Source organism: Balaenoptera acutorostrata, chromosome 9 (genome assembly GCF_949987535.1).
Source record: "Balaenoptera acutorostrata chromosome 9, mBalAcu1.1, whole genome shotgun sequence".
In the NCBI taxonomy this organism is placed as follows: Eukaryota; Metazoa; Chordata; class Mammalia; order Artiodactyla; family Balaenopteridae; genus Balaenoptera; species Balaenoptera acutorostrata.
The window spans coordinates 39,981,510-40,002,328 of NC_080072.1; the positions used below are offsets into that span (position 1 = coordinate 39,981,510).

Here is a 20,819-nt window from a genome sequence, read left to right on the forward strand (position 1 = left end):
TCAGAAGTCTCTGCCATACATCAGGAAGCAAGGCTCAGCTCTACCAGCCACATGCCACCCCACACCCGCCAGCCAGGCTGGATGCCAGTTGTCCCGTAGGCACTAGATGTATACTAATGAACAGACCATGGACATGGGCATTGACCCTCCCTACCCAGGTGACTCATAGAGTAACTAGTAGATTGCACTGAAAAGAAATGTTAAAGGGAATTTTTCAGGAAGATGGAAACTCAGATTCATATGGAATGAAGAGCTCCAAAAGTAGAAAATATGTTGGTAAATATTTTTTTAATTATTTTTAATTTCTTTAAGAGATAACTGAGCATTTAGAACAAGATTAATGTCAATGAATTGTGGGGTTTATAACACATGTAGAAGTAAAATGTATGACAATAATAGTACAAAGGACAAGAAGGAAGTAAATGAAAGCAGACTGTTACAAGTATTCTACCTAAAGTGGTGAAATATTAATTCATGGTAGACTGTGATAAATGAAAGATACATATTGTAATCTCTAGAGAACCACAAAAATAAAAAATACCAGGATATATACTTGAAATGAAATAAAGGAGAAAAAAAATAGAATACTAAAAAATACTTAACCCAGGCTTCCCTGGTGGCGCAGTGGTTGAGAATCGGCCTGCTAATGCAGGGGACAAGGGTTCGAGCCCTGGTCTGGGAAGATCCCACATGCCACGGAGCACCTGGGCCCGTGAGCCACAATTACTGAGCCTGCGTGTCTGGAGACTGTGCTCCGCAAGAAGAGAGGCCACGATAGAGGTCCGTGCACCGCGATGAAGAGTGGCCCCCACTTGCCACAACTAGAGAAAGCCCTCACACAGAAACAAAGACCCAACACAGCCATAAATAAATATAAAATAATTTAAAAAAAAAAGACTTAACCCAAAAGAAGAAAGAAAAGAAAAAAAAAACAAAGAAAGATAGGACAAACAGATAACAAATAACAAGATGGTAGTATTAAACTCAGTCCAATTACATTAAAGGCAAATGCATAAACCCTCTAATTACAAGGGAGAAACTGTAACACTAGTGAAAAAAGCAAGACCCAACTATATTTTGTTTACAAAAGACACAGTTGAAATATAAAGGCACAGATAAGCTAAAAGTAAAATGATGGGGAAAGATATCATGCAAACACTAGTCACAAGACAGAGTGGCTATATTAACATTAGACAAAGTAGACTTCAAGATAAGTAGTATTAACAGCAATAACGAGGGCTATTTCATAATAACAGAAGAGTCAATTTATCAACAGAATATAAGAATCCTAAATGGGTATGCACCAAGTATGAGAGCTGCAAAAACTCATAGAACTAAAAGGAGAAAAGAGACAAAAGCACAATTATAGTTGGAGATTTCAACGTTCTTCTCCATTACTAATAGGCAAAAAGTCATCATAGACGTGCCTATAAATTTGACAACTTAGATGGAATGAACGACAAAAACACCAAATATCTATAAATAAATTCAATGACAAATGTGCAAACCTTTAGGTGAAAACTATGAAACACTGCTGAGAGAAATTAAAGAAGGCCCAGTAAATGGAGCAATAATGACATGTTTGCAGATCGGAGGACTCACTAGTATGAAGATGTCAGTGTTCCCAAAGTGACCTATAGATTCAGCACAATCCCAATGAAAATCCCAGAGGCTGTTTTGTAGAAATTGACAAGCTGGTCCTAAATTTATGTGGAAATTCAAAGATCTAGAAGTGCCAAAAGAAACTTTGAAAAGGAACAAAGTCGGAGCACTATCAATTTCTGATTTCAGGACTTACTATAAACCTTCAAAAATCAAGACAGTGTGATATTGGCCTAAAGATAGACAAATAGATCAATGGAACAGAATAAAGAGTCCTAGGAATAAAGACACAGAGGTAGAGAATGGACTTGAGGACACGGGGAGTGGGAAGGGTAAGCTGGGACGAAGTAAGAGAGTGGCATGGACAGATATACACTACCAAATGTAAAATAGATAGCTAGTGGGAAGCAGCCGCATAGCACAGGGAGGTCAGCTCAGTGCTTTGTGACCACCTAGAGGGGTGGGATAGGGAGGGTGGGAGGGAGACGCAAGAGGGAGGGGATATGGGGATATATGTATATGTATAACTGATTCACTTTGCTATAAAGCAGAAACTAACACACCATTGTAAAGCAATTATACACCAATAAAGATGTTAAAAAAAAAAAAAAGAATAAAGAGTCCTGAAATAGACCAACATTTATACAGTCAATTGACTTTTTTTTTAAGGTGCCAAAACAATTCAATAGGGAAAGTAAAGTCTTTTTTTAAATGCGGCTAGAACCACTGGATATCCATCAGAAAAAATAAAGTGAAACAACTCCATTTTACAGCATATACAAAATACAATAATTTTAGATAGATTATAGATCCAAATGTAAAAGCAAAATTTATAAAGCTCCTAGAGGAAAACATAGACGAACATCTTTGGAACTGTGGCAAAGATTTCTTAGGACACAGAGAGCACTAATCATAAAGAAAAAAGTGATAAGGTAAACATCACCAATATTTTAAACTTCTGCTCATCAGAAGTTTTTAGACATATTAAGACACTATAAGTAAATGGATAGGCAAACCACAGACTGGGAGAAAATATTTGCAATACAGATGTCTGACAAAGGACTTGCATCCAGAATCTATAACTTCTGCAACTCAATTTTTTTTTACAAGCAAAGTTATTTATTTATTTATTTGGGCTGCACCGGGTCTTAGTTGCGGCACGTGGGATCTTTAGTTGCAGCATGTGGACTTCTTAGTTGCGGCATACATGCGGGATCTAGTTCCCCAACCAGGGATCAAACCTGGGCCCCCTGCATTGGAAGTGCGGAGTCTTAACCACTGGACCTCCAGGGAAGTCCCTACAACTCAATTTTTTTAAAAATCAGCTAAATAAAAAGTAGGCAAAAGACTTGAATGGACACTTTACAAAGGAAGATATACAAATGGCCAAACAACACATGAAAAAGTACGCATCATTAGTCATTAGGGAAATACAAATTAAAACCATAATGTTATTTGACTATGTTCTCACTAAAATAACAAAAATGAGAAAGACTGAAAACATCAAATGTTAGTGAGGATGTGGAGCAGCCAGAACTCTCACGCAATGAGAGGCTGAAGTCGTACAAATGTTTTAGAAAGTAATTTGGCAATTTCTTACGTAGTTAAACATACATCTACCCTAGGACTCAGTTCCATGCTGAAGTGTTCATCCAAGAGAAAGCAGCCTTATTTAAAATAGCCCAAACTGTAAATAACCCCAATATGCATCAACATTTAAGTGGATAAATTAACTATTGTATATTCATACAATGGAATACTACTGAGCAATAAAAAGAAACAAACTACTGGAAAACGCAACAACGTGGATCAACCTCAAAGACATATGCTAAGGAGAAGAAGCCAGACATCAAAGGGTAGATACTGCATGATTCTACTTTCATAAAGTTCTAGAACAGGCAGAGACTATCTATGCCAAAATGAAGAACTATGGTGGAGGGATGGGGGAGGCACTAACTAGGAAAAAGCATAGGGCTCGAAGGAATTTTTTGAGGGGACAGAAGTGTTCTCTATCTTGATGGAGGTGTGGGTTACAAGAGGGTATAAATTTATCAAAGCTTAGCAAACTGTATACTTATAATCTGTGTGTTTTACTGTATATAAATTATGCCTCACTTTTAAAAAATTAAAAGGAAAATGAGTGAGACACGAAACATTGATTGGAAGCTCCATATTTAAGGGGGGGGCATCATTTTTGTTGTGGAACCCCCAAAATGTCAGTTTCTAGAGTTTTTTTTCCTCTTGGCCCAGCCAATCTGCAGAAGAATCATCTTTCATTTCTGGCCTGGGAGGCAAAAACTTTGACGCCACCATCCTGGGAACCAAGCTGGGGAAGATGCCTGGGTCCCAGCAGGCTTTCACTCAATCTCCCTATTTTCACTCTACATCTCATCCCTGCCTGTGTCCCTGAGATCAAAGCCTCTGACTTGACTTTTCTAGAAACTCTTACCACCTTTCTCTGCTGGATGGGGTTAGAGTATCTGGGAGTTTAACTGCTCCTTACCCAGACTTGCTCCTCATCCTCCTGTCTTGCTCCCGCCACCCCTCTTTCTGAGATGCCAGGAGCCTCCTGTTCCTCAAGCCGTCAACACCATGTAGGCTGTTTCTCCTTGGCCTTCCTTCTCTACAAGCATCAGCTGTCATCCTCTGCTCTGCAAGGTCAGTTTCTACATAGCCACCCTCGTTCCTTCTTCAAAAACTATTGACCCATCTCATGCCACTGTCATCCCATCCCTGCTCCCTTTGTCCCTGGTGATTTATACTTTTTTTTACTCCACTACCAACATTTCATCGTGATTGTCAGAGGAAGCAGGAAAAAAATTAAAAAGTATGTGCTTAATCCACAGTGCTCTACCTGAAGCCACTTAATCTTTCTAAGCCTCCGGTTTTTCATGTGTAAAACGGGGATAACGACGCCTTCTTCCCAAGTTCATTACGAGAATTTACTTATAGACCTGGGCACACTGCCTAGCACTTAGTAGATACACAATAAATACTGGTTTCTTACCCTTCCTTTCCCCATAATTGCATCAGACACCAGTGATGGGCTGGCTCACCGCCTTCCATCTTCACCCCCAGGCACTTCCCTGGCCCCCACCATCCACCCGGGGAGGAGACCTTTCCTGCCGCCCACCATCCACTGCTCCCTCCTGGCCCTTTGCAGACCTGCCTGCATCTCTAGCACCTTCTGTGTGCCCACCACAGACAGGAGCATGCAGAGAGAAGCTCTGGCCTCTGTCTCCAAGTTGCCCTCAATTTGTGGAGCACCCTCTCCTTAACTGTTAAGGGATCCTCTTGTTCCAGACCCCCCTCAGAGGGCATCTGCACAGGCATGGGATCCAGGTGAAGGAAGACAATGCCATCACTCACATAGAGTGCTTATTCCATGCCATTTTACAGGTGAGGAAACGGAGCCTCAGGGAAGTTAACTGACTCACCCAGTAAGTGGTGGAATCAGAACTCAAGCCTGACTCCAGAGTTTGTGCTCCTAACCACTGTACTACACTACCTAGTGGCCCCAGAGCCCTTGGCTCAGCACCAACATGCAAAGGAACTTGGGGCAGCACAGACAGCCCCAGATCCCTGCAGTGGCCCAGGAGGATTACACACACCCAGAGATTCTAAGAAACACCATGGGGAGGGGCACAGGGACCGGAGGCCCAGAGGGCCCCAGGCAGGGGTTGTTAGGTATCACTGGGAGCCCTATCCCAGCTCCCAAGGGAATGTTCCACTATGGCAGGAAATGCCTGTCCTTCCTTTACAAGTTGAGACTGTAACAATTTCCCTTTGACAAGCCCCTATGGAGTGTGTATAAGCTCCTCATAGGGCATTTGATACAGCACATGAGCCACTAGGGCAAATACCCCAAGAGGTGATGGGGGTTCAAGACTACAAAGGGGAAGAGGACAAGTTTCTCTGGAGCACTTACTGTGCCCGGCTCCTTGCAGCCGCTGTCTTCTTTAAATCTCACAAGAATCCTGCACGGTAGGTGTTAACTGTCCTCAATTCACAGGTGAGCAAACTCAGGCTCATAAACATTAAATGACTTGTCCGACATCACACAGCTAGTGACAAACATTAAGTCCTCTGGACTGTGGATGCTCTTGGCACAGCGCCAGGACCCAGACTGAAGTTTGGGAGGCCAGAAGCAGAGGAAGAGGATTCAGGTACTGTCCTGCTCAGACTGGTCCTGCAAACAGCCAGCCAGGCCTCACAGACAAGAAAACTGTGGCCCAAGTGGTCATGTAACTTGTCAAAAGTCACCGAGCCCTTAGAAATCTTCACATCCTATCCTAGCGTTTGGAGCCTGGGGATTGAAAAGGGAGCCCCACTCTGGCTTTGGGATCTTCTGAGTTAAACTAATCCCTAATGTTGGACATTGCTTTAGAACCTTGCTACTCAAAGTGTGGCTCCTAGACCAGCAGCACAGCACCCCCTGGGAGCTTGTTAGAAATGTGGAGTCTTGGGCCTAGGGTCCTGTGCGAGTTCGCCAAACCTCACAGGGGTCCCTTGTGGATGCCCTTGCCTGGGAAAGGGCAGGCTCATAAACCACATCATGACCTCTGTGTAGGGGACCAGACTCTAGGCCTCACAGAGCCAGCATGCTCTGGCCAAAGGGCAGGGTTTGCAGTAAGCAGAGTTGGGTTTGAGTCATAGATCTCTGGGCAGACCACTTCCCTGCATCCCACCCTTGGCCTCAATTTCTTCATCTGCAAAATGGGAATAATGATCCTCCCCTCCTTTCTCCCAAGGATGCTCTGAGATTGAAGGAGATCATTATATCAAGGTGTTTTATAAACAGCAAAACTCCAACTGACTATTCCCTCCCCTTCCCACCCTAGAAGCTCTGACCCCCTTCTCACTTCCTTTGGCTGCCAGGCCCGGGCTGGGACTCCCAGCTGAGCCCTGTTCTCTGCACAGGCTGAAGGACACAGCCCAGTGCTGCCAAGTCATGGGACGAGGTGCCCAACTATCTTCTCAGCCTAGACCTGAAGCAAGACCAGCATCAGGAACGAGAACGGGCAGAGCCGGGCGCTGGGCCCCTGCAGCCACCTCCGCACGCAGAGCACCCATGAGGCGACCTTCAAAACTCAGCTCATGCAGATCACCCAGCTGTGATGGCAGCATCTCGGGCACCCAGGAGGGAGACTACTTCCACAGGGTGGGGCCTTTCTTTTTCAAGTATTACAGGGGACTGAGCCCTGCACCTGGTCAGAATTTTGCAGGGATGAAGGTTGAGAGCTAAACACGGGTTTCCTCTCTCACGGTCTTCAGCCCATGAGGCCTCTAGGGTATGCCCGGCACCCACCCAGTGGTTGGCACCTCATTTAATCCTCCAACAATCTCTTGAGGTGGTAGGAATTATTATTATTCCCATTTTACAGATGAAAAGCTGAGCCTCAGAGGAGCTAAGCCCCGTCCTTGTCCAAGGCCACATGCTGGTGAGCAGCAGAGGCAGGTGGACTCCCCTGCGGCTTGGCCCCCCACCCTCCTGCTCTTTCTCAGATTCTCGCTAGTCATTACACTGTCACTGGCCAGCTGTGGGCTGGTGCCTCCCTGCAAGGCTGTGTGAGGTTTTCCCTGCCCCTCACTCCACGTTATGGTCCCTGGCTCTGCCAGCCTTCGGGAGTGGTAACCCATGGCAACACAGATACATACCCTTGGGGACAGGCGCATCCTGAGAGGCAGGGGCCACGGGCTGGCACGCTCAGGCTCAGGTTCAGCAGCTGCTGCTCACACGTCCTCTCTCTGCTCACCTCAGGGTCGGTGTGCAGGTCACTGCAGTTCACGAAGACCTGGCCTGCTGGACAGGCAGCAGCTGGAAGAGGAGAGGGTGGTGCTGGCAAGAGCCTGGACACTCAGCAGGATGCTTGGAACACCTGGGCCTGGGGTGGGTTCCTGGGCGGCAGGGGTTGGGGGGGGGGCAGGGAGACCTGGGGACCAGCATCTGGAGGATGCAGGCAGAGATGGGGCTCTGATGCTTTCTCCTGCCCTTGCTGCCCCTCAGGCATTCCTTGGGTTCCCAAGTGCACATCACAGTGGGCGGGAGGGGTGTGTGCTGTCCCACAATAGGACAACCACCACCAGTACCAATTACTGGACGTGTCCTTTCCACCAGGTACTGTTCCAGGCCCTTCATGTGCATTTTCTTCTTCAATCCTGCAACAACTCTGTGAGGTATTACTATCCCCTATTTTCCCATATAATGGAGAGAAGTCACTTCTGCTTTCAAAGGCATGATAAGGTGAGAGGAAGTGCCCCAGAGGGACCAGAAGAGGAGCCAGAAAGAGGATAGCCATGCAGTGTGGCAGGGTGGCCAGGGGACTTTTAGCAACATGGAAGTCAACTTCCCATTTACCTGTATTTCTGTGACATAAACCCTCTCTCTCTCCCAGAGCCTTCAGTCATGTCGGCCGTATACACTTATACCATGTGAGTGATCTTTTTTAGGAAAATCAATAAAGGGGGGCTGAGTTCTATGCCCACCCTGGGATGGAACAGGGAGAAAGGGATAGCTACAGGAGATGAAGTAAAAGTCCTAAAGGGCAGAAACCTGAAGCCAGAAACAACAAAAAGAAAAACACTCCAGGGACATACACGAAACGTGGGGAGAACATAGGAATCTAGATTATATACAAAAAGGAAGTGAAGGTTCAGAGAGGTGAAGTGAGTTACCCAGGGCTGCACAGGTAGTGAGTGCTGGGCAGGATTTGAACCCAGGGCTACCTGAGTTTGGAGGCCCTGCTCTTTGCCACCTGCCATATGACTATTCTCTGATCTCCTCTGTGCCAATCTCCATACTTAGTGGCATCATTCGCCCCAGGAGGCCCTCCCTGAAGGCTCCAGCCTCCTTGCCCTACCACCCCCAAGGCCCTCACAGGCTGATCCACCAGTGTGTCACCCTGATGCCCCCATCTCTACTGCCTGTGAGCGTCTCAAAGGCTCAGCCTATCCTCCCCACTGCTGTGATCCCACATCCCGCACTGGACAGAGAGTCAGCCTCAGCAGACACGTGATGGTTCAGACAGAGGAAATCCAGGACCCAGGGGAGGTCAAGGGACTGTCCCGATACCTCAGCTGGTTACCCCTGAGGGAGATGGAGTCCCAGCATCTCCTCGAGAAGCAGGAGGGACAGCCACTTGAGTGGGGCTGAGGTTGGGGCAGGATTTCACAATGCCACCCTCCAAGCTGGAGCCTTTCCCGAAAGGGCAAGGAATACAGAAGGCTCGGTGTGGCACAAGACCTGGAGTGGGGTGTCCCTGTCCTGGTCTGTCCTCGGGCTCTCCACCCCCCTCTCCACAACCCCACTACCATGAAGGAGGCCCCACCCTCCCTGTCACCCTTACCTGGGGCTCTGCTACCACAGCTCATGACCCCATCTTTGCAGTGGCTGCGGAGAGAGAGAGAGGCACTGAGATCAGCCCATCCAGTCACTGCAGGGCCCGGAGACCTCGAGTTACTGCACTCAGGTTACTGCAGGATTCAGAAAGACATGCCCACTTCTGTCCCTGGCTCCGTGCAGAGGGGGAGGGTGGGTGTCGCTTCATGGAAAGTTTTGCACTGCTGAATTATCTTTAGTCAGCAACTTCTATTTAAAGAGAGGATAATAGGACTTCCCTGGTGGTCCAGTGGTTAAGACTCCGCGCTTCCACTGCAGAGGGCGCGGGTTTGATCTCTGGTCTGGGAAGTTCCCGCATGCCCTGAGGCGCAGCCAGACTAAGATTAAAAATAATCATAATAATAATAATAAAGAGAAGATAATAATGCTGCTGTCTAGGGAGCTCACCAGTGGCCCAGAGACGGGATGTCACTGTCTCCAGGGGGATAATCCATTCCTTGGAAGTGGCAGGAGCACTGGTTCCTATAAAAGCCGGGAACAGAGAAAGGTGAGCCAGCTCAGGAGCCGGGGGCAGGGACCGCCAAGGACAGGGACCCCACCCCTCAGCCAGCCAGGGGCATTCAGACCCAGCATCCGTTCTGATGGCTCAGTGCCTCTACCACACAGGTTGTTAAAATACTGTGAATACCAGGCTAGGTCCTCCAGATACGTCATCTTTCTATCATAAGGTGGAGAACCTTATACTACCGTCTCTGCAGGCTCCTCTTTGTAGGTCATCTGAGGCCAAAGACTGTGTTGCCTTCTCATATACCTCCCACAGCACCTGCCGGTTACGGCCAAGTGCAGGCCTTGAAGCAGAGCAGTCGAGGGCTGGAAGGGATGGCTGAACTCATCCAACCCCAGTGCTTCTCACCACCTTCTCCCTCTCTAAATCCTCCTCCGCCCCATATATCCCTCAGAGGCTCCCTTCGCTGGCAATACTCAAACTCAAGGGGTTGGGGCAGGGCACACATCTGGATCTCAAGGGAGGACTGTAGCTCAAAAAGGCCTCTGAGTGAGTCAAATATGCCCCCTAAAGGGGCTTCTCTCCAGCACCCCCATCATTCAGTTGAATGTGATACCATTTTACAGATGGAGAAATAGGCCTGGAAGGGAACAAGGACCTTGCCAGTCAGCCCCGGGGTCCTGTGAGGCGAGGTCACCACCTGCCACCTCCCCCCCAACTCTGCCCTCTAGCCACACCGAGAACACCCACAGGCAGGTCTCAGGGCCTTCCCCTTGTGCCCCTCCGCCTGGAGCACTCTTCACTCAAATCTCTGCTCAAATGTCACCTCATCAGAAAGGCCTTCCTCCCATGCTCACTTCATATGACATAACAGTAACCCCTCCCTGCCCCAGGACCCTCTGTTCTCACTCTGCTGTATTTGGCTTTATAGCTCTGGTTACCACCAGCCCCATTAAGGATCTGTTTATTTGCTTATTATCTGTCTCACCACCCAGAATGTGAGCTCTGTGAGGGCAGGACTCTGTTTTGTTCGTTGCTGAATTCCCAGGGCCTAGAAATGTCTGGAACATCCTAGGTCAGTAAAGATTTGTGGAAGGAGAGGGGAGATGAGGGCAGAGACCCTGTTGGCTCTGCGGGGTTGTTCTGTCTTGTGGGGAAGCTGGGCTGGAGCAAAGAGCCAGAGCTGAGAAGAGAGGCCAGGGAGGGTGGAGGGGTGTCTAGAGGAGGAAGCCCACCCAACCACTGACCCAGCTTACCCTCCAAGCTCTGCCCTGAGACTGTGAGATGAATAAAGTAGGGACGTGAGAGGCCCGGTCAGGCACCCCAGTTTCCTATGCTCTGGAGGCCCCCAGCCTCATCACCACCTGACACAGAGCTCAAGCCAGCCTGCTCACCTGGGAACACAGAGGTCAGCCTGGGTGTCCAGATAGGTGTCTGGTGGGCAGGCACAGCCCTCCACACACTCGTCCCCGCTGAGGTCGCCGCCACCATCAACTCCACAGGCCTCAGGGCCGGCTAGGTCCTGGCAGGTTTGCCCACACAGAGCCACACAGGGGCTGTACTCCTTGGTAGCCTCACAGGACAGTGCTGTAGTGAGGAATGTAACTGTGCTTTGTTTCTCTCTTACTCACAACTGTGTGGGGTGGAGTCATCATCATAAAGAGGGGAACTGAGAACCAGAGAAGTTAAGACATTTGCCCAAGGTCACACAGCAGGTCAAGGTCACAGCTGAGATTTGAACCCAGTCTGCCTCCCACTACACCAGAATGGCAGAGCCATAGAGGTGGGTCCCACCTCCCAGGTTCAGCCTGGACCCTGCCATTGGTATTTCCTTTTCTCTGCAGGGCGTTCCTATTAGGTAGTGATACTGGGGAAGGAGTGGAAGTCACTGCCCCCTGACAGCCCTGCACTCACCCGCAGACACACATGCACAGGTGTGTAAATACACACACACTTCTGCCTCTCTCGCTTCCATGGGTTATGAAGATCAATTGTGCTCCCTCCAGCAGCCTCTCAGGGCCCTTTGTCCAAGACTCAGGATTGCCCTCTCCTCATCTGGACACCATCCCACTCCCCTGGGGTCTCCCACAGCCTGTCAGGGCCAGTAGAGCCACCTAGACTGCCCAGCCCAGTTGCTCTCACCCCGGCTGCACATCCAAGCCACCTGGGAGCTTTTAAAAATGCTGACCCCTGCCCCTCACTGCCAGATACATTGTTTTAATTGATACTGGATGTGGCTCAGATAGGTGCATTTTTTAAAACTTCCCATGATGATTCTAATGTGGCCCTGTCCAACCAGCTCTGGAGAAACTTTGACTCAGAGACGGGCAGGGCCTTGTCACAGACACACAGAAAGTTACCTGCAGGGCTGGAATAAAACTCAGGCCTCCTGACTCCCAGTACAGTAAGCACCCTACATACGAACCTTCGAGTTATGAACTTTCAAAGATGTGAACGTACTATAAACCTATTATAGTACAGTACTATACAGCCGATTGTGTTAGTTGGGTACCTAGACTAACTTTGTTTGACTTACGAACAAATTGAACTTACGAACATGCTCTAGGAACGGAACTCATTCATAAGTAGGGGACTTACTGTACTGTGCCTTTTCCATTTATTCAACAAACATTTGCTAAAGCTTACTGAGAGTGGGGCCCTGTGCTGGGGCTGGGGGCACAGAGATGACTAAGACATGGAGAGGTATGTGGCCTGGGGTGGGAGTGGGGGTGGGTACGGGCCAGTCCAGGCCCATTGAGCCACGTGTGCACTCAAACCTGAGGGCCACACAGCCAGTGATCTTTAGAAAGTTCACTCTGGCAGCAGTGAGAAGAGGCTATAGGGACACCTGTTAGGTAGCTGTGACTAGGGTGGTGGCAATGGAGGTGGTGAGAACTGGCTGAATTTGCAGTTGACCAGACTTACAGGACTTGGAGGTGGACCGGAGGTGACACGTGCCCCAGGTGTCAGGCCTGGGTAATCCATGGTTGGGGGCCCTCAGCAGAGATGGAGAGCACAGGAGGAGAAGCAGTTTGGGAGGAAGGGGTGTTAGGTTGGAGGAGACTGTAGGATGTCCCAGGGGAGAGTTCAGGGGGGCAGGTGGACACTCAGATCTGGAGCTCCGGCTCCTCCAGCCGTCCTCACATGGGCACACAAGCGTGGGGCACTCACCACAGGCTGGCAGGTGGGCGCGGAAGTTGACGGGGAGCCCATGGCGCTGGCACAGGCGGGCATAGTGGGCCAGTGTGGCACACAGGCAGGGCTGCCCACAGCGGCAGGCGTCCCGGCGGCACTGCTCAAAGTAGGGCACGGGGCTCAGGTACGCGGAGCAGGGCGCAAACAGCTCCCCAGTGAGCACGCTGCAGGACTGCAGGGCATAGGAGGCTGGAGACAGACAAACGGGCTGAGGGTCAGAGGTCTGGTTTGCCTGGTGCCCCAGGCCCCAGTCTCTCCCTCCCTCCCTCCCCACAGCTCAGGGGACTCTGTACACGGGAGTGCGCGTGTATGTGTGTGCACGTGCGCAGGCACTCGTGCAATGCATTCCTCATGCCAGGCATGAATCCATATGCCAGAAGGAGTCAAGGGAGTGAACGAAACAGACAAAAGTCCCTGCCCTCATACAGCGGACATTCTGGTTGGAGAAGACCATCACTAGACGACTTACCTAGTAAATTAAAGAGGAAGAATCTAAGGAGAGACAGAAAGCTAGGAAGGAGAATGGGGATTGCAAGTTGGGGCAGGAGGGGAATTGTGATTTTAAACCCAGTGGTCCGAAGCCCTCAGTGGAAAGATGTTTGACCAAAAACTTGAAAGAGGTGAGAGAGTGAGGCATGTGTCTATGAGGGAAAAACATTCCAGGTGAAGGGAACAGCAAGTGCAAAGACCTGGAGAGGAGAAGGACCAGGCTGTGTAGGAAGAGAGCAAGGAGGCCAGTGCAGCTGGAGGAAGGGGGAGGGTGGGAGGTGGGGGGAGGAGGAGGTGAGATAAGGGGGATGGGAGGAGAGCGTAGGGTCTGGTGGGGCCGCTGTGAGGCCTCAGACTTTTGCCCTGGGATGGAGGAGCTGGTACAAATGTGTGTGTAGGTGACAGGGATAGGACATGAGGTTCCCTTCTGCCGGACCCTCACCAGAAGTGAAGCCCAGTCCCCTCCCCGCACCTTCTCCTTTCTGATCACTCCTACCCAATGTGGTCAACATCCTCATGCCCAGGTTCCCATCTCATCTCTCTCAAACCAGTCACACCCATCCTCCCTTCCCCTCCCCGATCACCTCACCGGCTTGCAGGTGCACATCACAGGGGTCCAGCGGGGAGCCAGAGACCAGCGGGAAGCAGGCGGACAGTGTTTTCCAAGAATTGCCAAAGAGTTGTGGGGTGCTCTCAGGCACACCCACTGGGGACCTGCAGCCACGGCAGAGCCACATTCACACACTGGCCCACGTGCACCCAAGTGAACGTGCAGCATACACCCAGGTAAGCATCCACCTGCTCATGTACACACGCGCACACACACACACAGAACACAAATATATGCCAGACACGCAAACAGCCAAGGGGATCTACACAGACACATTCAAACACATACAATTACAAATGTGCGTGCATACACACACACATCACATTCAACAGGCTCCAAATGGGCTTGGGGCCACACACTGCACCACCCTCACCACCCACCCCAGTTCTTCAGGTCAGAAAGAGATAAACAGGGACACCATCAACCAAACTTCACCACATTAGGACTTCCTCTTCCCTTCCCCAAGGGCAGTTCCCCCAAACTCCTTTGCCCTCCCTCTCTCTCCAGGTGGGAAATAGTCACATGAGGGGCAATAAAGGGGGGAAGGGGAAAGGCATGTTTCCTAGACAACACCAGTCTCCAAAGGTCACCGAACTGGGTGTAGATGGTAGAATGGAGAGAGATCATAGTGTCCATGAGGGGCAGGTTCTGCCTGGCGCCCACCACAGGCACGTTATTGCTCCAGAGCAGTGAGAACACTCAAGTTACACAGAGCAGTATTGCCACCCAGAGTTCACAGTTAGCAGCATTGCAAGCAGCCCACACACGAAACAAGGTCTGCCCCCACCATTCTAACCAGCTGCCCTAACATCAGCTCCACCAGGCAAGGCAGAGTAGGACGCTACATTTTAAAATGTACATGCATCGAAAAGCTCTCAGGTTTTTCCTGTTCTTGCTTCTCCGAACAAATTCTCATTTCTGTCTGAAGAAAGCCTCTCACGTTTCCTTCTGCATCACCCAACGCATGTAACTTGAAGGACTGGCCAGAACCTTCAGCCGTCAAGATCAACCCTTTGTTCTCCCTTCTGGATGGTCTGACTCTTGTCCTCTCTCAAATTCCTAAACTGTGTCCATGCCTAGATAGACTTTCTCTCAACTCTCTGTCAGTCCATGGGAAACAGCCCTCCCCAGAATACTGGGAGGCTCACAGGACGCAAACCACCAGCACCAGGCAGGAGAGGTACGTGAGTTAAAATGGGCTGGTGGGATAGAAAGCAAGGGTTTTGGCATCACTGGTTTACTGGGGGCTCACACTCATCTAAAAGTGTTCACAACCAGTTAAAACAGACAAAACTGTGAGCCAAATCAAACTCAGCCTGAGGTCCATCCATTTTAAGACCTCACTGTAAAACACTATTTCTCAAGGTATCTCTCTAGACCTCACAGACTAGAATCACAGAGGTGCTTATTAAAAATTAGATTCCCGGGCAGTACCCTAAATCAGATTCTTGAGAAGTGGGGCCCAGGAATCAGCATTTTGATAAGCTCCCGGGATGATTCTTTGGCGCAAGAAAGACTGTGAACCACTGCCTTAAAGAAACATACTTAAATTTAAATGTAGAGGACTAAATAATCAATGGTGCACGTTGGGAACAGTGAGAGCCCACGGCAGCCCGGGAGAAACGTTCCTAGGCAGTGCCAGCCCGTACACATTCTTAAAGGGCCTGCCTCCCCCTCTCCTTCCAGTTCCGGGTCAGGGTACGTACAGGAAGTCATCCTGCGTGTTGCCATTGAAGGTGCCGCAGAGGCCCACGGTGTCCTCTACCCATCGCTGGTCCACCTGTAGGTACAGACGCGGTCCTTCGCGGTCATAGAGCACCCGTACACCCACATTGGTCCTCACGCGCAGGAACACGGACGAGAGCCTCCGGATTTCAAAGGCGTCTGGGCACACAACAGGAGCGGGGATGTAGGAGGTACGGACAGTATCACCCCATCCACCGCCACCACCTGCATGGCCCACGCTGACCCCCATACCCAGCCCAGTCTTCACACACAGTGAGGCTCTGCCTGGGGGTTGGTTTGGGGAGCCTCGAGAAAATCCTATTCAATGATGAAGTCAGGACCCAGGGATAACCTACCGTAGCAGCTCCCGCTGAGAAATTTCTTCTAGCATCGAGTGCCAATTAAAGCTTTGCCTCCCTAAATAAGTGGTATGTTTCCTTCTCTAGCAAAGGAGAATTCTTAACTACCTATTTTTTTTTTCCACAGTGACTACCAGGAAGCTCACAATATGATTTCAGATTCAATTGTAGCAATTTTAAGTTTTAGATTCAGTTGTAGTGAATTTTACACATTTTGTGGTTTTTGCCTTTTTTGGAGGGGGGCAGGGCTCTTTACACTGTTGCATCTCCCCTCTTCTCAATCTTGAGCCCTTATCCTTTTTTCTTTTTTAATTTTTTTCTGGTGCCATTTTATTTCTTAATAGTTTTGCCATTTTTGTTAGATGTGCTTCCTACGAGCTATCACAAATCCCTTGTGAAATCAGAAAGGATAATAATTAATTAATAGATAGTGAAAGTAGGGATGGAAGACAGCTCCATTAATATCCTAATATTAGGAGAAGCCATCATACTGCCATGAAGCCCATTGTCATGTTGGGATGGGGACAAAGACAATTTTATAAGTCCAGGGTCCATGTTCCTGGGACCAAGGTGTCCCCCTGGCCTGATTCACCCAGTACTAGAATGTGAGCTGTTGCCCGTGTGGCAGTGCCTTTGGCCAGAAGAGCCTGGGCCGCCACCTTTCAGCTAGCTCTCATCCACCAGGGACGTACCGTCTGTGTAGGGTGGCGTGACCTTGTACTGGTCAAACAGAAGGACATCCCCTGCTTGGGTCAGGGTCACCTGCCTCCGAGGGTCCTGATGCAGAATCACTGACACTGACTGGACACAGACTCCATCCTGGTTCTAGAGAGAAAGGAAGGCCAAAGGGGCAGAGTTAGTCTGTCTTGCCTGCTGGTCCCAATAGAGCCCTCCAAAGGCAGGGATTTCAGCACAGTCTGAGGCTAGGGGCAGCCTCCTCACAGTGACAGAGGCCCAAAGGACATTAGGGGTCCTCTAACCAAATGCTTTCATCTGGGGAATGGGAAGGCAGAGGCACAGACTGGAGAAGGTTAGTGGCAGAACTGGGATAATACAAATAAAAATGATAGTCAACCCTCAGGCTATGACACAGAGCAGAGATGGACCCCAGATGACCCAGAGTCCAGCCCCAGAAACACTGGCTTCCCCACCTGACTGCAATCCAGGGCTTTAATTTCATCCTTTTATGGATGTTTATGTAGCTCTTTCTATGTGTCACATCCTGCAGAGTATCAAGCTCCACTCATAAGCAGGCAGAAAATGAGCTAATATTCTCTAGGCCTCAGGTTCTCATCTCTGAAATGGGTAGTACACATTGGGCCCATTCATACCTCCCTTCGACAGAAGATGGTCACACAATCATACATGATGAAAATGATATAGTCCCTGCCCTCAAGAAGAATAGATATTCGTGTGGGATACAGACATTAAATAAGTAATTACAAAGTTGGTTAATTATTATTGTGATCGGTGCTGAAAACAGGTGTAGGGTGCTAGGAAAGCATATAGTGAGGGAACAAGACTTGGCCTGCAGAGATAGGAAAGGTCATCCTAGGGAATGATAATAGTAATGTAAAAATAATCATAACAATAATATAACAGTTATACTACAATATTATTATAACATAATAATAACAGCTAACTTTAGAGTTATGTTCAGGTACCATTCTGATATTTTTAAACATATTTACACACCTAATCATCATAGCAATCCTATTCAGTAAGTACTACTAACAACTCCATTTTGCAGATCAGAAAACTGAGGCATGGGAAAAAAGCTCAAGAGCCATTTGAGCTGAGATCAGAAGGATGCATAGAAGCTGGCTGGGCAACGGAAGAAGGCGATGGGGAAGATATCTAGGCAGAAGGAACAACCTGTACAAAATCCCTGACAGGAAGGCTTTTACTGTATTCAAGGATGTAAAAGAAGACCAGAGGGGTCAGAGCCCACGGGGCAAAGTGGTTTAAGTTTCAAGAGGTAGGTAAGGGCCAGCTTAGGCAGAGCTTTGTAATATTTTTGGACTTTATCCTAAGTTCAAAGACAGCCAGAGAAAGTGTAACAGGAAAGTAATACAATCGAGCACTGAAATGAACTGATCAGAGCTTGAAACATTTCAAGACACTGTGCAACCAGTTATGACCTTTCTTTTAAGTTTCTGCCCAAGGGGACAATCCCTGAAACAGCTCAAAATCATCGTGCCTTAAACATCACCTTCTTTGTCAAACCCACTTATCCTCTGGTCCCCCCTGGACATGTCACTGGTGCAGGAAGAAAGCCTGCACCTTTAGTCAGTCTTAGGTTCAAATCCTGATGTCACTGAAAGCCATAAGGCCCTAAAGAATGCACTTAACTTCTACAAACCTCTGTTCTCTCCTCTGCAAAATAGAGATACAACATGTGGTTGGTCCTCCCTATTGGATACATATAAGAAAACAGTGCATGAAATACTTTGGGGTTGCATTTGTCAAAGCCACAGAACTTTACAGCATAAAGAGTGAATGCTAACGTGTGCAATTTAAAAAAATCATGTAGGAGGTCAGGGGATCCCAGAATGGAATGCAGACTGTGATAAAAGAATCTAATATATTACAAATACATGAAACAACCTCACTAAAGGGGTTTTGGGGAAAGCTGTTGACCTAAGTTACTTTGGAAATAAATGGAGTTTGTAAGACTAAGAGCATAAGGAATTGTGCCTAAGCACTGCACTCTACTTGATAAAGTTATTTCCCATGGAGATACAGGATAATAATTCTGATACTCTTCTACATGCATACTGGAATTGAACAGTTAGGTAAATGAATAGGTGAATAATGGAAGCCAGGTTTCTTACTGTTGGAGTGGGTGTTTAGAGATAAGCAAGGGGAGGAGGCTAGAATGATCCATATGGTAGTACCTTAGAGTTGGAACATGAGTATGAACTCCTGATTAGCACATAACAAATGGTTATTTATAGAAATATTTATCGATATGTGTATATATGTTGATTAGACAGGATATGCATGGGTTATTCATATATTTCCTTTCTCTGTCAGCCGAAATGGCCTAAAAGAAATGATACCCCAGTAGCAATGAGCATACCTAGTGCCCAGGTCTTGGTTTCTGACACCATTCTCTAACAAAAGGAACCAAGAAAGACTGGTAATATTTTTGCAGAAATGGCTGATTCTAGGACTGGGACAGGAAATATACGAGATGAGCCTGGTACACATTGTAGGGCCGAAAGGTTAAGGAAGTACATACACACACACACAGAGTGATGGAGGTGTGTCAAAGGGACACAGAAGCCACATGAAAGACTGCCCAGTGGCCAAAGCTGAACAATCTGAGTAACAAAATAAAAAAGTATTGGATTATAAACCAAATTATAAAATAAATATCCATGAGCGCATGCTGATATAAATGACTGAATAAATATATCAGGGAGAAAAAAACGAATCTGCAGAAAAACTTGCATAAATTCTGTGCCTTCAAGGAGGGGAGCATAACTCCCCATTCTTCAAGTGTGGGCTGAAAATAATGACTTTTCTTCCAAAGAGAAGGAAAGTATGGAAAGGGGGAAAAAAGAATAACTTCTTGGTGGCAAACACTACCTCAGCTAGATGATCAAGGTCAATATCAACAATAATAAACCACGTTGATAGTGTGTACCCTTGGTAAGATGTGATGAAAATAACACCTTACCTCCGATCTTCATCCCCAAAACCCACAACCCCACTCTAACCATGAGAAAAACATCATACAAATTCCAAAAGAGGGGCATTCTACAAAGTAAGTGCCCAGTATTCCTCAAAACTTTCAAGGTCATCAAAAATGAAGTCTGAGAAACTATAACAGCCAAGAAGAGCCTAAGGAGATGTGATGACTAAATGTAATGTAGTATTCTAGAACAGAAAAATGACATTAGGTAAAAAACTAAGGAAATCTGAATAAGGTATGGCTTTAGTTACTGATGTATCCATACTGGCTCATTATTTGTAATTAACGTAAAATGTTAATAATAGGTTGTGACAGGCTTTCTGGACAACATCCAAACTTGGATCGGGTTCAGCTCTTCCTCCTGATGGCTGTGGGTTGTCAGAAATGCCCCAAGCCTCTGTAAGCTTGTCTCATTTAAAATAGGGAGAATAATAATAACTACCACGTGGGGGTATTTTGAGCCTTAAACTAGATGCTGTATGCAAAAGTGATTGAAGTTCCTAGCACTGTGCAAGTATTTTTCATCACCCTCTCTGTTACTGTCCTCACCCCACCCCATTCTGTTCACCCAGACTGAAGTCACAGCTTCCTCTTTGACCATTCCTGCTTCTCTCCCACATCCCCCCTAACTTTACCAGCCACAGTCAGCCAGTTGCCAGGTCCTTCTGCTTCTGTGTTAATACATTCTAGAACATTGCAACCTCACTGCCTTTCTCATGTGCTCTAATCCTCCTGGATTGCCCCCCTTCCTCCCCATCCTCAAATATACATATTTTATTTCTGTTTTCCCTTTTCAGGCCCACTTTTTAGGTCACTCAGCTCAAATGCCAGCTCTGCCATGAGGCTTTCCCTCTTCCTTTCTTCTACCCCATAGGGGTATTTCTTCCTTCACAGAACTCCCCTCTTACAGCACTGATCGTGTTGTATCTCATACTGAAGCAACAGACCTGAGGACGTGACTGACCTCCCACATCCTGGCGGGTAAGACCAGGTCAGATTCATCTGTATAACCCTCACCGTGCCCAGCACAGGACTGGCCCAAAGCTGGCCCTCCACCAGTTCATCAGCATGGATGAAGTCACAAGGAGGAGACCCGGCTCATGGTAAAAAGAACGTGCTATCAAGAGGCGCCATCCAGCACTGAAGCAGGTTACCTCAGGCTGAGGCTGGCCAGCCAGTCAGGGACACGTTAGAGAGAGGGCTGAGTAAGGGACCCCCCGAGGTCCCACAGCCCTCCGGTATTCTAAGACGCCAGACCTCCATAAGTGGGAAGGAGCCCAGCTGGGCTGTGTCTG

General features: G+C 48.1%; 1 protein-coding gene across 1 annotated transcript in view; it reads right to left on the reverse strand.

The window, feature by feature from the left end:
* The window catches only part of OTOG (otogelin), an 86,766-nt gene that overhangs the window by 47,272 nt on the left and 18,675 nt on the right, over positions 1–20,819 (reverse strand). The window contains exons 13-20 of the mRNA XM_057553254.1: positions 16,517–16,649; positions 15,447–15,624; positions 13,720–13,844; positions 12,618–12,830; positions 10,841–11,033; positions 9,389–9,463; positions 8,949–8,992; positions 7,261–7,420 (exon numbers count right to left, since the gene is read on the reverse strand). Of these exons, the coding sequence (XP_057409237.1) occupies positions 7,261–7,420; positions 8,949–8,992; positions 9,389–9,463; positions 10,841–11,033; positions 12,618–12,830; positions 13,720–13,844; positions 15,447–15,624; positions 16,517–16,649 (1,121 nt within the window). The remainder of the gene's footprint in view (positions 1–7,260; positions 7,421–8,948; positions 8,993–9,388; positions 9,464–10,840; positions 11,034–12,617; positions 12,831–13,719; positions 13,845–15,446; positions 15,625–16,516; positions 16,650–20,819) is intronic.